Source organism: Phalacrocorax carbo, chromosome 4 (genome assembly GCF_963921805.1).
Source record: "Phalacrocorax carbo chromosome 4, bPhaCar2.1, whole genome shotgun sequence".
NCBI classification, from domain to species: domain Eukaryota; kingdom Metazoa; phylum Chordata; class Aves; order Suliformes; family Phalacrocoracidae; genus Phalacrocorax; species Phalacrocorax carbo.
In genome coordinates this window covers 49760188-49787881 of record NC_087516.1, presented here as the reverse complement: position 1 = coordinate 49787881, position 27694 = coordinate 49760188, and the positions used below count along the sequence as shown (strand labels likewise).

The window sequence follows — 27694 nt, the reverse complement described above, 5'->3', positions numbered from 1 at the left end:
TATTAACAACTGTTCCCCTTTTGACATGTGTAACGCTAGTGTGAGAAAAGATCCAGAGACATATATAATGTCTAGCAATTATTATTTCCCCCTACATTAAATTCGATTTGCATCACTGGCCAACATTTATTGGAGTGATACATGCACCGCTCTGACTCAGTTCTCTAGAAAATGCATCCACTTATACTATGGCCTGAATTTGTTGCCAGCAGAGCAAGGCCAACTGCCACAGGCAAAAACATAGCTTACACTGTGAGCACTAATAGGCAGCTCATAATTGGGTGTATGTGTAGAAGGGAAGAATGCCCAAAACTGTACTTTTAAACTCTCAAGCAGAAGCCTGCTATTTGCCAGCTGTAACCATCGGCTGGTTGTAAATTTTGGTAATATTAGGACTAGGCAAAAATAGCATGACCTGAATCCTCCAATCAATAGAGAGACATGAGACAGGAGGCTGATCACAGGCTGTGCTTCTGCACATCACCTGTTGTGAAAATTGGGGCCTTAAGGTTCCAGAAAGAAGAGCTGGTGTCAAAAGCTGGGGTTCCCGAAGTGGTCTCAGAAATATAGCGGTGATCTTGGCTAGGGAGAACCTGGAGGTGGAGGAGGATCCCAAAGATCAGAGAGATGCACGGAGACAAATGCCAGGGGATGCCTAGGGACCTTGGACTCTAACACCGAAGACTGGGGTCTGCAAGCCTGCTGCACAGCACGAACCAACACAATTTTCTGGCCCAGCTTCCCAGACCAGCAGTGGTCTCTCTGCTGGGAGAAAGAAAAGCTGAGACCTAGCGAACATAATGCTGGAGGGGAGGGAGGGACAGAGTGTGTGTGTGAAATGACCAAGTAGGGTCCAATACCTGCTATGCGTTGTCATTAACTCCATCCCACCTATGACACCAGCACAAGTTTACTGCCTACACCTATTGTTATGACTAGCTGGGACCTGACACACAACTTAGAAGACGATCCATGCAGCACAATGGAGCCCTGCTTTCCTGGAGATGGCTGAGCACCTGCCTGCCCATGGGAAGTGGTGAATGAATTCCTTGTTTTGCTTTGCTTGTGCAGCAGGCTTTTGTTTTACCTATTAAACACTCTTTATCTCAAGCCATGAGTTTTCTCAGTATTACTCTTCCGATTCTCTCCCCCATCCCACCCAGGGAGGGGAGTGAGTGAGCAGCTGTGTGGTGCTTAGTTGCCAGCTGGGGTTAAACCATGACAGCCCTTTTTGGCGCCCAACATAGGGCTTGAAGAGTTACCAGTAACAACGGATTTGATTGGAACGTTCTAGATCAAATTTATAGCTGTTATTGTTGTTTAGATATTAATTGACAGGCTCCTGTGTTTTCCATAGGGCTTTGTTGCCTTACTGTGTATTAGAGTCTAGTGCTCATTTGTGGCTTCTTTTCGCTTTTGCTGCTTACTGCACTGCTATACTGCTTATCATCTTATTCTACTATGCCTGGGAACATTTTGATAACAGCAATGGTGATGTGCCTCTGCTGGCAGATGGCCAGGGCATGTCTGCTGAGTGCTGCCATGACGGACATGCTAGAGCTTCAGTACGAACTGGAGTCAATGGCAGCCAAGTGGTATGCCACAATTGATATCGCTAATGTGTTTTTCTCAAACCCTTTGGCAGTGGAGTACAGGCCACAGTCTGCTTGCACTTGGAGGGACGTCCAGCACACCTGGAATCGACTGCCCCAGGGGTGCAAACAGAGCCCTACCATTTGCCATGGACTGATCCATACTGCACTGGAACAGGGTGCAGCTCTGGAACATCTGCTATACATTGATGACACCATCATGTGGGGCAACACAGCAGAATTTTTTGAGAAAGGGAAGAAAATAGTCCAAATCCTTCTGAAGGCTGGTTTCACCATAACACAAAGTAAAGTCAAGGGACCTGGCACAGGAGATCCAGTTTTTAGGAATAAAATGGCAAGATGGACGATGTCAGATCCCAATGGATGTGATCAACAAGACAGCAGCCATGTCTCCAACAACTAGCAAAAAGGGAACACAAGCTTTCTTGGGCACTGTGGGTTTTTGGAGAATGCATATTCCAAATTACAGTCTGATCGTAAGCCCTCTCTATCAAGTGACCTGGAAGAAGAATGATTTCAAATGAGGCCCTGAGCAACGACAAGCCTTTGAACAAATTAAACAGGAGACAGTTCATGCAGTAGCCCTTGGGCCAGCCTGGGCAGGACAAGATGTAAAAAATGTGCCTGACACCACAGCCTGGGAGAACGGCCCTACCTACAGCCTCTGGAGGCCTGAGGTTGATCCCTGCAGTTTTGGAGTCGGGGATATAGAGGGTCCAAGGCCCGCTATACTCCAACCGACGAAGAGATATTGGCAGCATATTAAGGAGTTCTAGCTACTTCAGAAGTGGTTGGTACTGAATCACAGCTCCTCAGGGCACCTCAACTGCTGGAGCTGGGCTGGATGTTCAAAGGGAGGGTGGCCTCTACACATCACGCAGCTGATGCTATGGGGAGTAAATGGGTCACACTGATCACCCAGCGGGCTTGAATAGGAAACCCCAGTCACCCAGAAATCTTGGAACTGATCATGGACTGCCCAGAAGGCAAAGATTTTGGAATATTGCCAGAGAAGGAGGCACTGCATGCTGAAGAAGCCCTATGCTGGGCACCAAAAAGGGCTGTCATGGTTTAACCCCAGCTGGCAACTAAGCACCACACAGCTGCTCACTCACTCCCCTCCCTGGGTGGGATGGGGGAGAGAATCGGAAGAGTAATACTGAGAAAACTCATGGCTTGAGATAAAGAGTGTTTAATAGGTAAAACAAAAGCCTGCTGCACAAGCAAAGCAAAACAAGGAATTCGTTCACCACTTCCCATGGGCAGGCAGGTGCTCAGCCATCTCCAGGAAAGCAGGGCTCCATCACACATAACGATTCCTTGGGAAGACAAACACCATAACTCTGAACGTCCCCCCCCTTCCTTTCTCCTTCCCCCAGCTTTATATGCTAAGCATGACGTCACATGGTATCGAATATCCCATTGGTCAGTTGGGGTCAGCTGTCCCAGCTGTGTCCCCTCCCAGCTTCTTGTGCACCCCCAGCCCCTCGCTGGTGGGGTGGGGTGAGGAGCAGAAAAGGCCTTGACTCTGTGTAAGCCCTGCTCAGCAGTAAGTAAAACATCCCTGTGTAATCAACACTGTTTCCAGTGTTGGAAACAAATCCAAAACATGGTCCCATACTAGCTACTATGGAGAAATTTAACTCTACCCCAGCCAAAACCAGCACAACTAGTTTGTCCCCTAACTTCCATATTCTACAACTAATCCTTCAAATCTTCTGTGCTGCAGTGCTGTGGCAAGCAAGATGAGGACAGGCAGGGAGAAACACCACAAGAACCCTGGGGACATTCCTTCCTGCCTAGGTTTATCCTGTAAAATTATTGTGTGAGGCAATATAAAACCTAGCACTGCAAAGCTCTGCAGACAAAGGCAGGCCCATGAGGACACCTGAAGCACGGCAGACGTTGGGACAGGCTCTGAGGATTGTAAAAACAACAGCTAGAAAAGACTGTGTTATAACCAACCACAGAGCAAAATAACCAGAAGCTGTAAAACTCCTGCAAATGCAGAGAATTACTGGTGACAAGGGAACATGCCCTTCCCCCTTCTGTACCTGCCATGACTGCCTGGCTGCTCCCAAGTGTTTGAAGAATGAGCTGAAGCTCTCTGACTGCGGCAGCTGCTTCTTCCCCACAGCACATATCAGGCTCCATGACAACCTCCATGAGGCCAACTCCTATCAGGGAAAGAGACGGAAGATTTTCAACAATAGCTTTTCATCTTGGCATATTAGAGTGCAACTTGCTAAACACATGAAAGCACTTGGGCTTTTAAAAAAAAAAAAAAAAAAAAAGAAAAAAAAGTATTATTTAGTAACTGTCACTATGGGCCTGGCTGCACATCGCCATAAAAACTTTTCCTCCTATTTTTTTAAAGGAACAGAGAAACCAAGGACAATCCTCCTCCCTTTGATGACATGCAGATCAGAAGGACACATTCCAACCCTGCCTTTCTCTATCAGAACTCCCATTTAAAGCCAGTATGATTCCAGATTCAAATTTATTTACCTTAAACTAATTTTGGAACAGACAGAACTGTAAACAGATGTAGTCTAGTTTTAGGCTTTAGGATCCAGTTTTCAAAGAATACAAGCAGCCACAGCCCTTAACTTCAACGGACACCGGAGCACTGTGTCCCAGTTAGGCTAGGCCACCAAGGTTGCTGCCCATGTTGTGTGCTAATCTGGTTCATTCTGTTTACAATTTCAAAGTTTAAAGAGCAAATCTACATTTTTTCAAAGGTAATAATTAAATGTCTGACTCATGCACTGACAAATTCCAACAGCTGCTCCTTCTATACACAAACTTGATTCACTAGGTCTGTGATATTTATTTTTTTTTTTAACAACAACGCACACAGTGGCAAGAGCTTAAATAGCTGAGTGGCTGTATGTGACTGACACATACACTTCTCAGCAAACTAGAGCCAACAGATTTCTAACTTGCTATTGCCAACTGCCATCAACCAAAGCAATGGTAAAGGTCCACTAGCCATTAAAAAATTCAAGTATTCCCCTGCTTCAAGTGTAATGGTCATTTGGATGAATTTTTATTTTCAAGGAGAGAGACATCAGGGTGGTTTTACTTTTCATCTGTTCCCTGTCACCCATTTACCTTTAAAGACTCATCTTACACAGAAAGGAGGAGAAACAAAAAGGAAAATAATCCAAGCCTACCAGCCCTATTCAAGTCAACGAGAGTCTGGCTCCTTGTGTCATCATGGAGACTCTTTCCACTGTCTTGCTCCAACTGAATTTGTTTAATCCTTACAGTTTTGGTCACCATCTGGCTCATTTTGTTGTCTATGCAGAGACTGTACGACAGACTTCCATTCACCGCAATAGGAACTCTTTGCTGAGTGATTTGATAGCCCGCCTGTCAACAAAATTAGATTTATACTCAAATAAAACACTCACTTTTCAGAAAGCATCAGCATGTCCAAGTGCAAATATTACACACTAAGAACAAAACTGAAAATGCAACATCTTCCATAGTGACCTATATAAGAGGATAGAACACATGCACATGGAAATTCAGAAGTTATTTTGCTTATGGAAAGGAAGTAAGCTAGAAGATGGGTCTAGAATTCGACATAACTGTGAGAAGCTGGAGATCTGGAAAAAATACAAGCACTCCTCAATACAGGCAAGTATAAGATACTTTATTAATGCAGAAATAATCAATAATCAACTGCACAACCACTTGCCAAGGATGACATAAATTTCACTGATAATGCCTTGGGGCAGGAAATGGACTAGAAGAGGTTCTTCCATTCCTGTGTTTCTGTGATCATGTTAAATCTTGTCTGAAGCCAGTTACCTACCTCCATCCCCAAACTGGCACTATCACTTATCCTCCCATCAGGCTGAATAACCCTCTCTGCCTGTTCAGAACTTAACTCATTAAAGGGGGGTGGGGGGGTGGGGGGTGGAAATCAAGAAAATGAGAAAGCTCAGTTTCATTAATGTAACAATTTAAAAGACAGACACTGTAACTCCACTTAGGGCACACAGCTGATAAATGCCACTTCATGCCTCAGACTCCACTCAAAGAGGAAACTGCTAGCCAGATAAGGGAGCTGCCAGTGACATGGTGTCCTGGTTTCAGCTGGGGTAGAGTTAAATTTCTTCGTAGTAGCTAGTAGGGGAGCATGTTTTGGATTTTTACTGGAAACAAAGTGGTGATAATGTGGAGATGTTTTAGTTGTTGCTAAGCAGTGCTTACACTGGTCAAGGACTTTTTCAGCTCCCCGTGCTCTGCCAGGTGCGCAAGAAGCTGGCAGGGGTCACAGCTGGGATGGCTGACCCCAACTGACCAATGGGATATTCCATACCATATGACGTCATGCTCAGTATATAAAGCTGGGGGAAGGAGGAAGGGGGGATGTTTGGAGTGATGGTGTTTGTCTTCCCAAGTAACCGTTACGCGTGATGGAGCCCTGCTTCCCTGGAGATGGCTGAGCACCTGCCTGCCCATGGGAAGTGGTGAATGACTTCCTTGCTTTGCTTTGCTTCTGCACGCAGCTTTTGCTCTACCTGTTAAACTGTCTTTATCTCAAGCCATGAGTTTCCTCACTTTTACTCTTCCAATTCTCTCCCCGTCCCAGCAGGGGGGAGTGAGCGAGCGGCTGTGTGGTGCTGGGTTGCTGACTGGGGCTAAACCACGACACAAGGTATTGGAATAACTGCAATGATGTAAAAATATATAATTGAATTAATTACTCTGTTGAGGTAGGGTTCCCATCTCTTCCTCCTTCCTAGCCCGCTCATGCCTCCAGTGGTGAGAATTAAAAAACCAAGCCTGCCAGATTTTATTGAATTGGGAGGAGCATTTGCATACCTTGCAAGGAGGCCAGACTTACTCTAAAATGTAGAGTTGGTGACAGTGCATTGGAATGGAGAACAATGGTCTGGCCCTTTGAACAGCTCATTTTATATAGGCAGTGAAGTGCATGACCTTCTAGCCATAATCACTTTAAGAAAAACAAAATAACTGACTCTCTGCAGCCTATGCTAATCACACAGCTCTTCCCATCTCCTAAAACTTCTAATTAAAATGATTTTTTTTAAAGCCTGAAATAGTGAGTGACAATAAATAACAAGAATCCCATTTCCCATCCAAAGCTCCTTTTTCAGGAGTAACAATAATCCCATTGTCAAACGACTCTAAGAGCTGGATTTATTTTATCTGTTCTGTACAGCTCATTAGCCTAAACTCTGCATCTTATTACAGGGTTCCTGACTAGACTGTTTCACCATGAAATGCAGGTTGGGCGGTTTATTGTCAGTGCTTAAACTGCAGAAGTCAGCCAGTAGAAAGCCAGAATTATGTATTTCAAGCTAATAAAATGTGTCAGCACCTCTTTGACCAAATTTCGACGCTTATCTGACCAGAGAATCCTGTAACTCATGCCTGCAGACAAGGGCAGCCAACTTGGTGCTGTGCACACCTTTCTCTACCTCACTCCTCTCTAAACAGATGGATACAGTTTCTTTCCTGTGACAACATTCTTCCATATAGCTTCTATGCAGTAGACTGATAGCAGCAGACACGACAAGAATACGAGAGATTGTTTTCAGTTTAACAGCAGAAGCACCAAAGGTGGCTTGCAAACAAGACTGTCATCATACTGGTGCTTCTTTATGACGTGTAAAGGAATTTTGAAAGTCATGTTATTTCCTGCTATGTTACTTTTTTCTCCTTCAGATCTGGGAATGGGCTTTAAGATAGTTGTACAAGTAAAAAAAAAAAAAAAAATGTATTGGCAATTCAAACTGGTAACCTTGTGTTTCACATTCCCAATAGCTCACTACAGAGCCCCCAACAAAAGGGCCTCTTAATGACTCACAAATAGAAGCAAAGTTATCCCCAGAAACCAAATCAATAACTACATCAACTTCACAGAAGAGCTACCAGTTCCCAACCTGGAAGAAAACAGAACAGAAACCTCTGTTCTCCAGGTCTCCAGTGGACAACTATAATATAATTATCTTTCTAAGGTGGGAAGCAATTGTATTTTAACAGATTTTGTGTAACTTCAAAATATTTCCAATGCCTGAACAAAAGACTGGGAGAGAAAGCAATTTGGTTAATAATTTAGCACCTCTACACATGAATTTGGGACCTGAGAAGTATCCCACTCTGCTTCTCTGGATGTCTGGGACACCTCACCTAAAGAATGGATAAGCTAACATGCCTGATTTTTCTCAGATAAAATCAAAATAGAATTTTTTCTTTTAATGCAGCCATCAGATCTTCACCCCAAAATCAAAGGAAATCAAATTAGTGTCCTCATTTTGACAGGTTAGTGTTTAATGGAACTTTCAGAACAAATAAGATGACAGAAAAAAAATGTTTAAAATTAGAAAGATTTAATTTAATTAAAATAGAAAAAAAGGGCTCAAACACTGCTGCACCCTGTTGCAATGACAGAAGTTAGGTTCTTAAATGACTTCAGTATTTCTACACCCATATCAGGTGCGGCAAAATGCATTTGACTTCCAGTGACACCTTCTACCAAATACGAAAGCTACCAACAAACCATACTACAAAGACTCAGGTTTTTTGTTTGGTTTTTTTTTTGTGTGTGTGTTTTCTGGTTTTTTTGTTTGTTTGGTATTTTTTTTTAATTTTTTGGAACTACTGAGTAAGTTTTAAAGGGAAATTAAATATTTTTAGGTCCCTAAGCACACACAAAAAAGACACTATTATGTTTATACCACCAGAACCTGTGTTTGTTATACATTCACTTTAAATGAAGGACTATTATCAGACTGCTTCTACCCTAACAGACAATTAGTACTAACACCAGGAATGGAGAACTTGAGGGGCAAAGCAGCTCCAGCTCCCAATTCAATTACATTAAGCTACTGGAATCGTGCAGCTAAGCAAGGAGTCAGCAATCAGAGCAATCATATTCAATCAGTGAGCACCAGGGTACAGCTGTCTATTCATCAGGGCACAGCGCAGCATCCTGTTGGGGTGAGCAGAACACAGACTGAAAACAGAAAAAACATCTCTTCACTCATCCCCTAATGCCATCCATACTCCAGACTTGTCCTTTCCTACAGCCATAAAGGGACCAGCTATACTGCATACTTACAGGCAGATCTGCGTAGAAATAGTGTTTTCTGTCAAACAAGGACTTCTTGTTTATGCTGCAGTTGAGTGCCAGGCCTGTCATCACTGCTGCTTCTACACATCTCCTGTTGAGAACCTAAGGAAACATGACACACAGTTTTGCTCAGATGCTCAGTATGTAACGAATGTCTCCCACACATTGCCTTATATGGAGCATATATTCAATTTTGCTTGCTTTCAGCCACCATTACATGTCTTTCCTTGTATGGGTAGTTCGTATTCATCACTGAAGTCGTGGTAGCTACAAATCTGCAAAGCTTTAAGAGGCAAAACCAAGCCATTCAGTCATTCTGTCATGCCACATAAGGAGGTGTGTGCTGTTCTGCCTTGCTACTTTTGTGAACATCCTAGTACTCTTGCACCCTCAAAGATTCAAAAGACAAATAATGGCAAATGAGAATTGACTTGTAACCAGCTGTCAGTTCATACTGGGAACTGGAAACACAGGGGACTGGAATCAGGGACTGCAGTGCCATTTCAGTAAAACAGTTCAGAACACCTGTAACCACAGAACCACATCAAATACATGATAGGTCTCATTGCTGTGCTTACCCAGGATTAAATTAAGCGCACTTACATGCTTTGCTAAAACAGAACCAAAGAGACATCCCATGGCTACAAGTATACATGTATCTCCAGCACCCAGGTAACCCACGGGATTGAAGTCCTTGCAGAATGCCACATGATCTGAAGACCCAGCAAGGCCTTAATGAAGAAATAAAGGAGCTAAATCCAATTTCTCACCATGGATCCATCACCCTCAGTGTTACACCCTTCTACCTCCTCAGCAGGGTCAGGATCCAGAGGAAAAAGCAAATTCTAGTCCAAAAAGTACTAACAAACAATGTTTCAGAGTTATGTTTTTTTCCAATGTGCTTTTGTTAATTTAACAGTTGGTTTAACTAACATCAAAGGGATAAAACCGTGAAAGAAAAAAGACTGAATTTGTCTTAGTGCAACTCTGACATGCTCATACTGGAGTATTTTGAAACAGGAACTGAACTTTATCCATCTTATTCTGCACCGTACAGCTGCCAAGAAGTTGATTTCCAACAGGACCATTAAAGGGGCACATTATGTAAAAGAATCTACATGACTTCATCTGCATTGACCAGAACATAAAAGGCTTAAATAATGTTTTCTTCAATGCTTCTGACAGTATTTACTTTTTATATTCTCCAGCCTGATTTCTGAAAACAGATTAAGCAGCTGTACATTCCCCATCATCCCACATCTTCAGCTGGAAAAGGAATCTCTTTGCTTTACTCATCTAATATTTCAAAAATCAAAATATTAGGAGAAAATATGAGGAACTTTTCATGTAAGAGAAACTTTAAAAGTGCTTATAAAGACAAGAAATTAAATATTTAAGACATTTAATGAGGGAACTTTCAGATCTTTAGTGTAGCTTATACGGCTAACCAGAACACAACATCTGTTCGGGCATATTTTATTTATTAAAAAATTTAAAAGATACATAAAGCAAATTTTAAATGAGAAAAAAGGAAGAACAATTTCCCTTTGAAATACTGATCTGCAGCAAAATGAATACAATTAGTCCTGACTGTAATCTAAAGTAAAATTGGTAACTACAAAGTATTAATTTATTTTAGTATCATAGCTGTAGTTCATTATATAGTAGATGCTCCTGTTTTCAACAATTAAATGCTTTGAGACAGTACAGATACTTTTTTTTACTGTTTAAGGAAGTTTGTAACAGTGCTAGTCAAATTGTTCAATGTTTAAAATATAATATTTCTAAATACACAGGCAAAATTTCCTCCTACTCAAGCTTTATGGCATGATCCTGTTCAGCTTTACGAATTAGGGAGGACCATGCCAGTCAGCCCATTGACAACCGGTCACCAGAAACCATTAAGGCTCCATAAGGACTGGTCAGACTCAAAACACCACTGCACCAAAGTAGTGACCTGGTGCCTTGCTGTTTTTCCTGATTGGGTTGTGACTGATTGTAATCAGAGAACGAGATAAAACCCAACTCCCAAGTCACAGTCAGTTAGAGCCTCATAGCACATTCTTCAGACACAGGTGGAATTTAGCTAATGATTACACTACAAATACTGCCTTTGGCCACTTGCTCTTCCAATTTTTTCTTCAAACAAGGTAGGGTGTATCTCACTCATCACCCTAAGATAACAGTGTTTTGAGGTGAAGGAAATAATTTCCACATACGTACTACTTACAGCAGTGAGAAGCTTTTGCACTACTGCTGATGAACCATTTTGGTGGCTCTGGGGAAAAACTGGCATAAATATGTGAAGTATTGATTATTTTCTGTGTATTACTAGGCATTTAGATGACTGTAATGTGTATGTGTCCCCAGTGTACTGGGTCATACTAGCCAAATCATTGTATATGCACCATTACTCATTCACTAGTACCACTTCCCGTGTTACTTCTTTATTGACCTCTGTGGTGACAGAAGGCATTGCAAAGCATATCTTTCCCACTATGGCATACTGAGATGTCTACCACACCAATCTGCTTCCTCTACCCTATCTGACTCTAAAAAAAAAAATAAGTAAATCAGATGACCTTCTACTTCCTTAAAAATCAAAACTTATCTGTTTAATATTGCTCCATTTCTGAAGTGACTAGTACTACCCATTCCAGAGATCAAGGCTGTGCACATAAAGCAGAGTTGTTTAAGCAAACTACTACTTTTCCTTCAAACAAGCCTAGCTTTTCAAATAATCTGTAGTCATAAACATCTATTCAATATGTGAAACTTCCCATACTAATGACCTAGAATAAGTCCCCCAAGCTGGTTTATGCAATAAACTGTTATTAAGTTGACAGCTTTGACTAGCACCAAAGATTTAAATTACTGGCTTGAACTGACAAGCTGCCAGTCTGGTATGTTAGCAAAGTGCTGGCCTTGAAAGCAAGCTATGTAGTTCCTGCAATAGCTATGGACAAAACACAAGAGCCTATAAAGCCTTCTTAAATATTTCTGGTCTTCTAAAACGGAGGCATCTCTCACAGGTATTTATTTAAAGAAATTCCTAGAGAGCTATCACAAAAGGAAATGTAAATTGTTTGTATTGGAAACTCATGAAAAACCTTAACCATGGCATCACAACACCAGCACCATTTCCCTTGTAGCAATGCTATCCTGCTAGAGCACCATGGTAACTAAGCGCTAAAGGAATGAAAGAACAATCCAAACAAGATCTCTCTTTTTCTGATACTCATCTATTCTTTACATCTACTTCACAAGTGGAAAGACTCCTTTTAAAAATTTTTCATCGGTATTTGCAAGGACAGCTTAGTCAAAACCTTGGTTTTAAATACAAGACTATTCAATAGCTACACAAAACCATACACAATACCTTCAACCGCACAAATTCCCACCAAAAGCAATTCATTTAACAGTTTTTTCTTCAAAAGCAGGTTTACTCCTTATATTAATACATTAAAGCAAGCTGCCCCCCTTTTAGGTGAAGATATATATTTCTATATTTAGTAAATGATCATTTTTACATTTTGAAGAGAGTAGGTATGCAGCTTCTTGTTTTGCTAATGACTATTATATAGGATAAGCAGGGATAAAAACCAGAAGAAACATTCAGATCGTTCTCCTGGAAGAAGTTTATTTTTGCTGCCTTTTTTTAAAAGAAAAGAAAAAAAAAGGTAAAAAAATGTAATCTTTGCCATAACAGTGGCACCCAGGAAGCCTCAGTTACAGAACAAAATATTCCTTGTACTATACACAGTAATATCAAAATGATTCCTTGGAAATTTTAAGTTTTGATTCTAGGTCACACATTTTAATAAAGTAGATTTCATATTAATTGGCTATCTTAAGACCTTCGTTCCTACTTATAATCATGAACAATCAGCATTAATCAGATTAACTACAGGACTGTTTATCTAAGAAACATAATTTTTGTCCCTCTTCTTTCAGAGTAACAGCTGGAAGGAAGTAGTGCGATGTACTTAGCCAGCTCTCTGTAGACCAGGCAGTATTCTTTAGAAACCTCAACAGGTATATCTAATCATATTTCCCAGTACTCCCATTTCATATCACTCTGATTTTTATTTGCTTCCACTAATGGCTATATTCAGTCTTACTATTCTTGCTGTGGTAAAATTACTAACTTGCTCCAATATATGGTCCTTTGAAATGCAATCATAAGTTAAACTTCAAAATAAACTACTTTTAGATCTACTCAGTCCAATGTAATTGTGACTCTTCAGTCTGACACTGCAGATGAGTACTTCAACACAGCGTTATTCCTTGGCATCCTCCCACACACACAGAAGAGCATAACTGTCTCCTAGCTATGCATATACACAATGTACATTACAATAAATGAATAGCTAACCACTGCCCAAATGGCCCATTTATTTCAATAGGTCTACAACCAGACCCCATCCCTCTAAGCACACAGTAAAAATTTAAAAACCAAGCCAACCTAAGTCTCACCATTTGTTTGGTCTGCAAAGAGCCCACATGTTCAAAAAACTGAGGTCTCTAACTGCAGAGGAAATTTTAAAAGGCGGCCAGCTTCAGTTTAGAGTCTTCTGTGTTTCAGTCCAGCATCTACTTCACAGCCTATTTCCTGCCCCAATAGGAGCATTATGTTCTTATCCCTAAGGAAAGGGGCAAGAGAGCAGGGGAGGAAGCACCAGACATTTTAAATCAAGACCTTAGATTAATAGAAAGAGATTCCAGCTTAAGAAAAGAGAGCAAAATGGCAACTGAGAAGCTGAAGCAGTAAAGGAAGATCAGGGTGGGGGCATTAAATATACTTTAATATATTTTGTAACTTTATCTTTCTGCAGTCTGGTACTGAAGATGTATGCTGCTATACAAAACATATTATTATTCCTAACCTTGTCTGTGGCAAAGCTGGCTTGCGGTGATGTAGCACACACTCATTCAAATCATATCTGAAAACCAGGCAACTTTGACATTTTAAGAAGTACCCAGCTCCCAAATACATTACTTTATGCGTACTCAAAGAATAAGAGGGCACACTCTCTCAAAGCTGAAGAACTAGTCTGAGAGCTCATATCACAAGGCTTAGAGTTGGAGGAAGCATCTTCCAGTGTCAGCGATGATCAGAAAAACTCTGCAGCAGTAGGGAGAAATGCTGACTCCTGGGAGTAAGAAAAACAGAAAGGTATCACCAGATACAAAAGCAATCGATATACTGACTGACTTCTGGGATTCTCAGCCGTTTGAGACAGAGGTTGCTAAAAAAAAAAAAGAACACAGATGGAAAAATCCATCCAGACCATTGAGCGGGCAAAGTGCTCAATGGTCTTAGTGGAATAAATCTATTTTCTGGAGTGGTAGGGAAGGAGCCAGTCCAGTGGCATTGCCCAAAACAGTGATCTTCATGTCTCAAATCTCATCATCAGCAGCTAAAAACAAATAAAATTCTACCATGCAGAACTGGTTCCAAGCAGGAGAACCCACAGTGAAGACAGAACAACGCAATGGCGATGCAATGGTTCACGATATCCATAATCAAACTCTGTATTTCTGTGGAGTTCCCATCATGAAGTCCAGTATCTCTCGCTCTACTATCCATATTGTCCCTGTTGACAACACAGTCTTCTGCGCCTGCCACATGGCTTTTTTTGACCTGTCATTAAGGATGCTTCCACTCTTATGTCAGAATTTAAACTATTGCTAATGCTATCTGATCCAGGACAAGTTAAATGCAGGAAGACCCTGTGAAAACACTTCACTGCTTCTGGAGGTAGGGGACTGAGCAAAGGCTAAAACCTAAGTTACAGGATGTGATCAAGTCCAAAGTCAGGCAGAGCTTTGAGGAGGACCTTCTCAGACCTTTTTTCCTACACCGATCTCCACAAAAAAAAAAAAAAAAAAAAAAGGCTAGAAAGGACTTTTAAACATGAACATCATCTGCCTTCTTCAATATGACCTAGACCGTTTAACTTGTTAAATAGAGAAAATCCAGAGCACTTAGGACAGAACAGAGTTTATACGCTAACCCCTGCCCTGTTTATCCTTGCAGATGGTCCTTTGCTTGTAGGCTTGGTGAGGGCCAGCTCAGCGGTTTTCCGAGTTGTAACAAATTCTGACCTTTGATACACATTGACTGCCATTTTCTATCATTTCTAGGTCTTGGCTGTCTGCCCGCTGCTCCTTCTTGCAATCTTTGCGTGTCTGAGAGCCCACACTAAACGCATACTGAAACTCCCAGCCCTTTGCTCTGACTCCTGCATCCCTTTTTCCTCCATTTGCTGTCTCCTGAAACATGCTTATTTGCTCCCCAAAGAGGTAGCCATCTTTCCCTCCAGGCTGACCCGGATCTCTGAAGAGAGCACAACATGCAAATTGAGAGTGAACCAGAAGCTGTCTATCACACATAGAGACAAGAATATACTAATTCAGGAAAACTATATGAGACATAATGCAACCAGTCTTGCAAAAGCTATCAAGAACGCAAACTAAAATTCTTTGGTTTTAACAAAGTTGTTCTGGAACAGCAGAACCAACAAAGACTAATTTCCTATAAATAACTGCCCTAGTCTGTTTTACGTAAGCAGTGACCTCAACACTCTCTCCTCTCTCTTCATATCTTCTCCCCATTTCATCAAACATCCCAAACTAAGTATGAAGTATCACAAATCTCTGAATAGCAGCAGCCCAAATAAAGCTGTGATCAGTGGGGAGAAGAGACTCAATCACTAATTTCCTCTTCACGTGCTTCCTAATACATTCACAACAACCTCCACAAACCTAAAATTTTTTGAGGCAAATTTGGCTGAACTTGGCAGTGAAATTGCAAAAATAGTGTTTCTGTATAGAAAACAATGCTTGCAGTGGCAAAATGTGCACATGTAACTAATAAACACCAGTTTATCTTCTCAAAATCAAATATATAGTCATAATATATTTAAGATGGCAAGGTGGCTGATAATCAACAAGAACACAAAGAAAGAAATTAATTTTACCCCAGGACCCAATTACAGCCTAATGGCAGCAAGATAAGTTTCAAACAAAATACATAAAACTTACAGTTACACAACATTACACACAAGACAGCTAACCATGAAGAGAACAAAGACCCAGCCTACAATCGTCTGTCATTACTGTTGGACAATGTTTCCTAAATACGCTTTAATGAAAAAACCCTTCAAAGAAAAAATTTATTAAGAAGAATGAAGAAGCAAGGTGTCAGTTTGCAGAGTTAAAATGCTAAGAAACAGGTAGAACCATGATTGCTACAGAAACTTCTGCTTAACAGAGCACCGCTTTCATACACATATATACAACACATTACCTTGGATTTCATCAAAGGGAGTTGTCCCAAACCAGACTATTTGTCTACATACTGAGAGAAAATTAAATCAAACACTTAAGGATGCCAGAGCATACATAGCGGCTGATAACAGAACTAATAGAAATTTGTCCCAAAAAATCCACTCATGGTTCAAACATAATATAAAGAAATTCCCAGCCCACTAAGAAAAACTACTGCAAAAAGCTAATGTGTGTTTCAGCAGCCATTTCAGACTGAATCCAGAAAGTGGGGACACCAATCTGCCTAGTTGTCATGTAATGGCTGTGCTGTCCAAAAGTATCAAAGATGGCACAATAACTGCACTAACAGAACTGTGTGAAAGAAAGAAAACAGGATACTGCAAACTCCTGCTCCCCACTAAGAAGTAGAAAAATATTTGTATAAAGCAAAAGGTAAAGCAATAAAAAAACAACACAAAGGGTGGTAAGAGAAAATTCATAGATAACATCGCTGATACGTTGAAGGATCTACTGAAATAGGTGATAGCAAGATGTTTTATCAGCTCAATGCTGTTCTAACTGGCAAGTTTACATCAGCCAGAGGGACCTGTTAAGGATGAACAGGAAAGCCAACAAGAACAACAAAAAGAACAGAGCTCAATAGGTAGCACAGTTACTGAGGTGCGAAGGAGACAAAGCCCTACAGGAACTGTTAGCCTTGACAAAAGGATTAAAACACCTAGAATGAGTGTCAGAACTTCTCACAAATAAACGAGACATAGCAAAAAGCAAGAGAAAACCTTGCAGGGGACTCCTTCAAAGCTTGAGAGAAGGGCAACAAATGTCACCAAATACTTCAAAGCACAAAAGCAGAGGTGTCTCCAGAAAACTGGCATGTACAGTTAAGTATGAAATAAAGCTGAGCTAAGTAACTGCAGTAACTGAGGAAGTACAACACTTCTCAGACCCCAGTGAAGGAGATTAGTTCCACAGGTAACCCTAGGGCTGTGAATGATCCCACGAAAAAGAAAGAAATAGAATGAGGAACAACCCCCACCATAACCCAAGCCCTGAAAGTCGCCTGAAGTAGGGCTCCCTCATCTTTCACAGACCTCTCCTGACCAGTACAACAGCACTGAACTGATTAACAGCTTGAAATTATGTAGGCAGGCTTTAATCCATCATGCACTCAGATATTTAAGGGTCTACTGACTGCAAAGGCATTCTCAGGGAACAACGGTTTGAAAGCCTGTTTCACTCCCCTAGTTTTTTTTTCTAAATTACGTGGGATTTTCTTTTTAGAGGCTTACTGGGACCACAAGTCCAGCAAGCTGAGATTGCATGAGCAACAAAAGACTGTTAACCACTGATGACACAATGCATGTCACAAACCCAAATATTATCAGGAAAGAAAAGACTGCAACAGAAAGGTACCATCAATTTCTAAGAAAATATCTCCTTTTTTCCTCTAAGTATAATTACTACAGTTTTACTGAAAGAAGTAACAAGCAGTTAAAGTGAACCTAGACATGAGTGAATTTTTTAAAACTAGCATGAACTCACTTTTACCTTCAGGAACTGCCACTAATTTATTTTTAGAGGAGAGGTCATGGATACAACAACCTAGGCATCACATGGTTTCAAAGAAAAGAAGAAAATTTGTATAATGAAAGCTAAACTGACATGCATACAAAGATTAGAAGATTGTCCAGTTCCCCAAGAAAGGTGCATGCAATTAAAAATGTAGTTATCAAAAATCAAGCTAAGCAGCAGGTTTTTTTCAAAGCAAAGTAGTACAAAAAGGGAGTAAATTCATATGCATGCCAGAAGGAATGTCAAAACAAAACTGAAATCACAAGTTGGTAAAGCAGCTGTTGCAATCACCAGATTTAACAGGCACAGGATATCAAAAAACCTAGTTTCAGGCTGTAAAGTATAAAATTCTGGTCTCAAATGCTGTTTCTGTTCCAATATGTACAGATGACGGACAGATCCACTAAAATCTCACAAAAACGTCTCAGTGCCTTTGAAAGCAAATGCATCAGGTAAATTCTGTGTATTACTATAATCTAAAATTCATCATAAAGTCTGATAGTGTATCACCCAAGACATCTGGAAAAACACTAGGTATCTGCCACTGCCAAGGATGGATGCAGTGTCAATACAGGAAGGAGAACTAAAGTACCCTCTACATCCCCAAACTGGGTATTAACCCTGTCATGTTCCTGGGCAGCCAGCATTGCAGGGGGGGAAGGCATGATACACATGCCCTCTGGTACTGTGCAGTGTTGCAGTGACATGCCTCAGTTTTGGAGAAGTCAGAGTTTGGAGTTTAAGTTGCCAGTGCTGCAATACCTGAAGAAACATGAGCTAATAGTTGTTCTAACGCTGCTTTCTTCCATGAAAAGGCATATCTGGTTGCCTGTCATTATGCAGGTGAGAGGAGATACAGTAGGGCCCAAATGCTCCCTTCTAACACTGTTTACAGAGGGAAAACTAAAGGAGTTTAAATCTAGAGGATATGAAAATCTCAGTACAGGATAGCAGCAATGAATGAGTTGTCAAGCCCTCAAGGATGTCCTGCAGATCAAGAAAAAATTATATATTCAGCTAAAATCATGCATCTCACATGACATTCTACAGCAATGTTCAACACAGATCTTATTCTGTTCCTTGACATCAGAAGGTATTAGTCCTTTCTTCATTAGAAAGAGAGCTCAATCATTACCAACTGTTTCTGAAAACTTTGTCTTAAAAAAAATAAACCAGATGCTGTTCACACTGCAAAGAGAATGAAATACAAATGCATAAGAAGGTTTCAAAAATTTCAAAATACTTAAGACTGTAGGGCTAACATTCATTCAAATCTTATTAATTTAAACATTGGTTATGTAAATCCTAGATTATTTCTTAGTGCACTTAGTGACAAAGAAATAGGATCAGACTTTCACTTCAGTCATGCAGGAGACACGTAAAATGTGCACCTTTTTGTGTGATTAGCAACAAAGACTCTAAACAGACAAAAAGGTTTCAGCCTGTAGCTACTAGATCTATCATCTTATTTCTGTAGCTAAGTTATAATTAACCTTTAGTCAGTCACCTCAATCATGAGAACACATAACCATGGATTCTCTTTCTGTGAGCTCAGTCTTATCTTTATAAACCTTTATAAAGATTCTCAGAATTTTCAAAGAGGATAAACCAGATGCAACCACCTCAGAAGGATTTTAGGTCGATCTGCAGGTATGAACCACTATATGCCATCACATGTAGCATAAAACTTTACTACAGGTCCTCTAAAGACACCAAGCTAAGATCATTGCCAAGCCCATTCACCAGGTCAAAAAACACCAAACCAAACTAAAACAAAAAACAGGCCTTTGCACATTTCATTACATGATGTAATTATGTATATAGTCATACATAGTCCCAAAGAAAGGCAATCCTTACATTAAGTTGAGTAGGATGCTGTCCGTTCTAGTGGTGAAGAGTTCTATCACCCTTCACCACAGGGCACAAAAAGTGAGCAGAGTAGCACGGGATGCACCATCCAGTCTCACTACTTCTACATCTACTTTTTTAATCAAAGCTTTGCCACATCATTTTTTCTGTCTCATGACAAACAGGAGCACACCTGCATAGCTGTTCTTGCTTGCAGCTGTCTCTCAGAAGCACATTATAAGAGCAGCATAGTGAAATGGCCATGGCAATAACTCTGTGATGGTCCTCCTAAGGTCTACTTACAGCACAAGTATAAAATAAGCTGTATTACAGAACAGGAAGAAAATTTCAAAAGGAAATATGGAGGAGGGCTAAACACATTCTTCTAGTTTCCCCTCTACTGTACAGCGAAGGCTCATGCCCACACTCATTAGTGACCCAGAAATGTGTAGCAACCAGAAAAGCTCCCTTTAGCACCATTCTTTTTGGTCTTGTTGTGAAGAAGCAAATACTAGCACAGTCATCTACCACAACCATCTCATGGTCCCACAGTAAATTTAAATCCCTGTGACACTGAAAACTGCCCCTATAGTTCTAAGTTTATAACAACAGTTATTCTCTGCTACAGACAGCACAACTACAGCATTAAAACTTTGCTAGTATTTTTTTCCTTTCTCAACAAAACAGAGTCAAAAGGAAAGACCAAATATTTACCTTCTAAAAAGACTTATTAGGCAATAATCTTAATATTTGTTAAAATGTTGCTTTGGGTTTTTTTTTACAAATACTTGGACATTTTCAATAACTACTATCAGACTTTCAAAAATCCACCAAAATCCAGTTCTACTTCAGACACTATTGCCATGTACAAATACATATAATTATTTCAAGAAAATGAACCCAAGTGTTTGATTCCAAAACAAACATTGGTCTCTAACATTAATTCCTGTGCACCAAGTACAGCAGGAAAATAAAGCTATTGACTGGATTTTGTATCATATTCTAACATGCAAGAACATGTATTTTTTAGCATTCACTTTCAACTCTATTTTCACCAGTACTACAGTGAGAAAATCTTTCTTCTCTTTGATAGATAAAAGGAGCTGATAGAAGCTAACACAGCATCACTACTTTTAAATTACCCTAACCATCCCGCTTTTTGCTTCTCAGGTACAGTTATATTCTCTGCCAAAGCCCACATGTACTGCGGTTTTCTCACAAAGGTCATACCAAGCCTCATTTGTAAAGCATTAACAGAGGAAAAAGCCCCCCAAAAACCCCAGATAAATAGTAACGTACATAAAAATGAAGCTCTTTATAAATACTCGGTTTTGTTCATTCGAGAACAGTTTTTCCAGTTGACTGAAGATAAGTATTATGCAATTTACCAGGATTTCCGTGCATTAACAGAACGCTAAGCAGAAGATCTAAAACAAAAATCTTGAACCCTTTTAAATTTTGTGACTATTAACTCATTAACCCAGCCCTGCCCCCAAATGAAAGGAACTAATTTTCCATGTTTAAGTCTAACTAGATTCTTTCAAAACCAAATGATTGCATAAGATTCCCATTCTCTCTGGAAAGTGTTCAAAATTTCCATATAGTCAGATCTGAAACTCAGCCCTGAATTGCCATTGAGACCAGTGCGAAGTCCAAATTTTATCAGCACATAACCTTCACTTCCTTAGATTTCAATACCTCTGCAAGAATCACAGGATCACAGAATCCCACGTTGGAAGGGACCTCAGGGATCATCTAGTCCAACCTTTCTGGGAAGAGCACAGTCTAGACAAGATGGCCCAGCACCCTGTCCAGATGACTCTTGAAGGTGTCCAACGTGGCCGAGTCAACCACTTCCCTGGGGAGATTATTCCAATGGGTGACTGTCCTCACTGAGAAAAATTTTCCTCTTGTGTCTAATCAGCATCTCCCCAAGAGCAACTTGTGTCCATTCTCCCTTGTCCTCTCCATGTGACTCCGTGTAAAAAGGGAGACTCCATCTTCTTTGTAGCTACCCCTTAAGTACTGGTACATGGTGATGAGATCCCCTCTGAGTCTCCTTTTCTCAAGGCTGAACAAACCCAGTTCTCCCAGCCTATCCTCATATGGCAGCTTCCCAGTCCTTTGATCATCTTGGTGGCCCTTCTCTGGACCCCTTCCAGCCTGTCCACATCTTTTTTGTATAGAGGGGATCAGAACTGTACACAGCAGTCCAGGTGTGGCCTGACAAGTGCTGAGTAGAGTGGGACAATGACTTCTTTATCTCTGCTGGTGATGCCCTTTTTGATGCAACCCAGCATCCTGTTGGCCTTCTTGGCTGCAGAAGCACGCTGTTCACTTATGTTGAGCTTTCTGTCCACCAGGACCCCCAGGTCCCTTTCCACAGAGCTGCTCTCCAGCCAGGTGGATCCCAGTCTGTGCTGCACTCCCAGATTATGTTTTCCCAGGTGCATGACCTTATACTTCTCCTTGTTGAACTTCACAAGGTTTTTGTTAGCCCACTCCTCTAGCCTATCCAGATCTTTCTGCACAGCAGCTCTCCCTTCTGGAGTGTCTACTTCCCCACTCAACTTGGTGTCATCAGCAAACTTCACCAGGCTACACTTGATGCCGTTATCCAGATCACTTATAAAGATATTGAATAACATTGGGCCCAATATTGATCCCTGGGGGACTTCACTTGTGACAGGTTGCCGCTTGGAAAAGGAGCTACTTATCACCACCCTTTGGGTGCGGCCTGTCAGCCAGTTCCCCACCCACTGCACAGACCACTTGTCTAGGCCATAACGCATCAATTTCTCCAGGAGGAGGCTGTGGGGGACTGTATCAAAGGCCTTGGAGAAGTCCAGGTAGACAATGTCCACCGCCCGCCCCATGTCAACCAGACAAGTCACTTTGTCATAGAAGGCCACCAGGTTTGTCAAGCATGATCTGCCTTTAGCGAAGCCATGCTGGCTTTTCCCAATCACGTGCTTCATTTGACTTGTGATGGCCCCCAGGAGGATTCGTTCCGTAACTTTCCCAGGGATTGTAGTAAGGCTGATGGGCCTATAGTTACCTGGATCCTCCCTCAAGCCTTTCTTGTAGATAGGGGTAACATTTCCCTTCCTCCAGTCCTCTGGGACATCCCCCGTTCTCCACGACTTCTTGAAGATTATGGAGAGTGGCCTTGCAATGATGTCAGCCAGCTCTCTCAACACCCTCGGGTGGATGGCGTCAGGACCCATCAATCTGTAGGGGTCAAGCTCCTGTAGTAATTCATGTACTAACCTTTCCTTCACTGATGGTGGGTCGGTGTTTGGATCAATTGGCAATTTCGTTCCCAAAGCCTGGGACCCCGCAGTGCTGGTAAAGACTGAGGTGAAGAAAGTGTTGAGGACCTCTGCCTTTTCAGCATCACTGGTGATTGACTCTCCTTTTCCGTTTAACAGTGGGCCTATGTTTTCCTTCTTTTTCTGCTTATGGTTGACATGTCTGAAGAACCCTTTCTTGTTATTTTTGACATCTACAGCAAGTTTCAATTCGAGGTGGGCTTTTGCTTTTCTAACTGCATGTCTGCACGCTCTGGCAATGCCCTTGCAGCTCTTGACGGATAATCCTCCACTTCTCCATCTCTGGTATGCTTCCCTTTTGGATTTGAGTAGACCCAGTAGGTCATGGTTGAGCCAAGGGGGCTTCTTGCTCCACATACTTCCCTTTCCTTTGTAGGGGATAAATTGGCTTTGCACTTCCAATAGAGAGCTCTTAAAGAACTCCCAGCACTCACTAGCTCCTTTGTCTTCCATGGAAGCTTCCCATTGAATCCCTCCCAACTGAGCCCTGAGTGCACTAAAGTTTGCTCTTCTAAAATCCAGAACCCTTGTCTTAGAGCTGACGTTTAGCACACTCAGCAGGATCCTGAACTCCACAATACTGTGGTCACTGCAGCCAAGGCTGTCACTAACCGAGATATTACAAAGCAGGCTTTCTCGGTTTGTGAATAGCAAGTCCAGCAGTGCCTCATTCCTGGTTGGCACATCTAACATTTGTATCAGGAAACAGTCCTCTATACATTCCAGGAACTTGGTGGATGACATGTGAGCTGCCGTATTGTTCTTCCAACAGATGTCTGGGTAGTTGAAGTCACCCATCAGGACCAGGTTCTGTTGGCCAGAAGCTTGTTTTAGTGCCCCAAGTATTGCTTTGTTGGCATTGTCATCGTGGTTAGGAGGTCGATAGCAGATGCCCACTGTGAGGTCCTGCTTGGAGACAACCCCTTTGACTTTAATCCAGAGGCATTCGACAGAGCAGTCACAATCACCACAAACTTATCAACTCATTTCTCTTTTTAAGGATCACACGGCATACCTCTAGACCCTGGCAATCTAGCCATAAGTTAATTCTCAATTTCAGAATACTATTTATGGCTGTATTATCATGATGAAAAGTTTCCAACAGACTAAAAAAATATATCTGCTCTGGAATTCAAACCTCCACTCTAATAAATATACTCAGTGAAACAGTTCTGCATTAAATAATTTGACCCCATTATAGTCTCTGCATGCTTGTTGCACGAGCCAACACTGTCTATTCAGTATTTATTTTCACTGTATTTTAAGAGCTTATGTTATACTTTTTAAAGTGTTATTTTTATATTAAACTTGTTAAATTCCCAGAGAATTCTACAGCAGTACCGTCATAGCCATCACAAAGTTATAATTAAGCTGTGACTTCAAAAATTTATTACATCGTCACTAATACATCTCACTGCTAAGTGCTAGCTAGCTATTCTGACTTGTTGGTCCACAATGTCTCACACAGATTACTTTTGGGTTTTTTTTTAAATAACTGTTTTGCTCTGGAAATAGGAATAGCTGACACTTTCCTAAATCAGAGACTTTCTACTCTGGAAGCAAAGTACCTCCACAGTGAGACATTCCAAATGGCAAATGACAGCTACATAAACAAACATATGGCAAATTAACATCAAATAGCCACTCAGCAATCTAAGATATTGCTCTCTCATAGGATTTTAAGTATCTCTCATATTTAAGGAATTTCCTGTGTGGCATACTGACCAAATACACCCACTCTGGCTTCAGAGAAATACCATGATTCATTCAATATGTTGAAGAGACACTCCTTATTTTTTTCCTTTGCAGAGGATATCAAGTATCTGTAGTGATGACTAGGGAGTGAGTAAAGTGAAAAGAAACAGTACTAGGCATCTCATGTTATCAAACAACCAGAAAATAGAAAAATATGTAAAAGTAGTTCTATAGTCAAATCTCGGATAGAACAAAATATTAGAAACGTACTCAAAGTTGTCTGACATTAATCCTGATATAAATTGGGTTGAAGCATAACTTACTGGTAAAGTTCCTGGTAAAGAAGCATCAAAGAAAGATACCAAAGAGTTAGGAGGTGCGGCAAACTGGACTTGGGAACCAGAGAAAAGTTTTGAGTTGGAACTGATCTGTGCATGAATTTCCAGACCCACAACTGGAACCCATGGAGCAAGACTGAAAAGGAAAGAGGAGAAGTAAAATACAATTTAAATAAGAGATGACATTAAACCCCATAAACATCTAAAAATACTAGAATTAAGAACTTTTCATTTATTAACAAAAATTAAATTGTAATTTTAAAGAAATTGTAAATGATGCTGTAAATACACCTACAGTGTAATGGCAAAAGTTGTGCTGCAATAGTGGAGATCTGAGACTAATTGACCATATATAGGGAGGGGACTGTATGGCAAAGTGTCTTTATTACATACAGAAAACAATGCCATAAAAATAAATATAACGGTCTGAAACTTTCAACTTCTCCTTACATGAGAAATCTGAGAGAAATTAATGAGGTAGACTTGCGTGCTGGACGACCCCCCATTTGGTACCTCGTGAAAATCACAATATCATCATAAATATCAATTACTTCTCAGGTAGCTTGATAAATCTCCAACAGACAGGTGGCATAATAAATTATGTATTCTTTGTCAGCTAGTCGCTTGCATGCTGGGAAAGGTGGCTCTCCAGAGCAATGTTAGTAGCATATTAGCATAAACATTAGTAATCTGGTAATAGAGAAATCATCATTTCAACTAGAGAGCTACTGCTCTCTGAACATACTCTGCAGAATAAAGCTTCTCTGTATCATCTAAAAAGTAATTGCAATTCTCACATCCATAACCTTTTTATGGACAAGAGAAAAAGGTCACCTTTACAGTATGAATTGCTTGACAGTTTCTGTAAGTAATTATCTGGCCTGGTACAAATGAATTGGCACAAATAATATTTCAGCGATGAAATTACATTTCTATGGCAGAATACTCCAGCAGCATAAGTACCCAGATAGCTATAGGAGATAAGCAAGCTATGGAAAAACATCAAACAAATATATCAAGTACAGCATTCCTTCCAAAGGTGAACGTAATACATTGCCAAGATTTTAGTTCTCTGTCTGCCCTACGACAGCTGAGGGCACCCCTACAAACACCAAACTAGTAATGCAGATGCCTCTGATATCACTGCTTTAGGAAGAAGAATATTATTACAAAGGAGTAAGGTTCAGATGTTTAAAGGAGCCAATACATTTTCTTTTACTGAAACAAAATTTTGTTTGGTATTTTCAACTATTCATAAACATACCTCAGGGTTTAAAGGAGAAAAAAATAGTTGGTTTTTTAATTTTGGATTCCAATTTATTTCATTGTTTCCTGCATTCTTTAAAAATGCAGCCCCGTCACATCATGGCATTAAAAATTATATCAGGCTTTGCTTAATCAGTGTGTTGGCTTACACTCAGATAAAAAGGTATGTGCATCATTAAGTCCTCGAGTCCTACTAACAACGCTGATGAGAAACCTAGAGTTTCTGCCCATGTTTGCTCAAGGTTTATGTTTATTTGTGTCTCTGAAGAATCAGCAGCATACTTGTATCAATGTCTGCATAACTTCTCTCAGGTGATCAGTTGTGCAGAGAGAAGCCTGAATCTCCCCAGAGAACAGGAAAGCTTATACATGCCATAACTTTCAGTTGCGGCAGGAATAAAACGCTCCCTTCCAAGCACGCTGTCAGAGTTTCATGTTTCTCCACTGGAAGAGAAAGCTTCCTTTGGACCAGAACAACCCTTCAAATACAAAATTGGTGCAGCCCTTGCTGTTTATACTCTGAACACCTGAACACTAACGCTTTCTCATTTGCTTGCATTGTGTGGGAATCTTACCACAGCCAAACGCGTCAAAGGGCCAACAGGCCTACTTGCGAAGACAAATTATTGTTCTGGGGGTTTCTGGAGGGTGTGGGAGATAAATGCGTGCTGGGAAGGCGCTACCAGCCATCAGCAAGCTGTAGATGCCTCACACCGTTCAGAGGACGGTCTTTACATCGGACCCTGCTGCTTCCTCCTTGCGATCTGCGGGTGACACACTAACCGCGCCCACAGAGCCCGCCCGGCCGGCGCCGCCCAGCCCCCGCGGCCGCTCCTCTCCTCCCCAAGCCCGGCGGCCCGAAACCGGGCCCGTCCCCCGCCCTGCGGCTACGCCCCGAGGGCGGGATTCCCCGGCGGAGAACCGCCTCCACCGGCTCCGCTTCCCCGCGCCGCCCCGGCACCGTACCCGCTCTTCCCCGCCGGCACCGCCCCGCCTCTGGCGGTACAGACGACGGCCCGCTGCCCGCGGGGGGCGGGGGCGGAACCCCTGGCGGGACGCTGCCACGCCCGGCGCCATACCCCACCGCACCCCCGCGCCGCTGCCGCCATTTTGCCTTGCTCGCCGCTGAGGGGCTCCCGCGGCGCCCCCTGGGAAATGTAGTCCGGCGGGCGGGATGGCTGCGCGGAGCGCCGGGCTGGGCCGGGGGCGGACTACAACTCCCGCCAAGCCCCTCGCCTTGCCTGCACCTTCCCCGCGTTGCCCCGCAGTCTGGCGAGGGGAGGCCCTGGCGGGCTTGGCGCCCGTTATGGCGCTGGAGGCTCTGGTGAAGGGATGGGTTTGTAAAAGGTTCTGCTGCTTCTCAAGGTATAGAGGTGGGGAGCCAGCTGCAGGCTCACGCCTCCCCGCCTTCACCAGGGGCGGGGTGAAGACTGGCTCTGCTCAGCTCTTGTGAATGTGGAGCTTTTGTCCCTCACCTTTGCTGTGGAAAGGCCTTCCCTGGCTTTGTGGCTTGGCGTCATGGCACCCTGTTACCAGGCAGGTGTGAGTCCTCCACACACAGAGCTCTCCTTACCTCCTCACAGAGAGCTGTTTCCCCAGGCACCCAAAAATGTGGTAGCGCTA

General features: G+C 41.8%; 1 protein-coding gene across 1 annotated transcript in view; it reads right to left on the bottom strand.

Moving 5' to 3' along the window:
- The window catches only part of GATB (glutamyl-tRNA amidotransferase subunit B), a 48624-nt gene extending 21409 nt beyond the window's left edge, over positions 1 to 27215 (bottom strand). Inside the window, exons 1-5 of the mRNA XM_064449880.1 lie at positions 27038 to 27215; positions 24791 to 24941; positions 8716 to 8829; positions 4790 to 4988; positions 3668 to 3790 (exon numbers count right to left, since the gene is read on the bottom strand). Of these exons, the coding sequence (XP_064305950.1) occupies positions 3668 to 3790; positions 4790 to 4988; positions 8716 to 8829; positions 24791 to 24941; positions 27038 to 27180 (730 nt within the window). The 5' untranslated portion in view covers positions 27181 to 27215. The remainder of the gene's footprint in view (positions 1 to 3667; positions 3791 to 4789; positions 4989 to 8715; positions 8830 to 24790; positions 24942 to 27037) is intronic.
- Between the last annotated feature and the right edge of the window lie 479 nt (positions 27216 to 27694).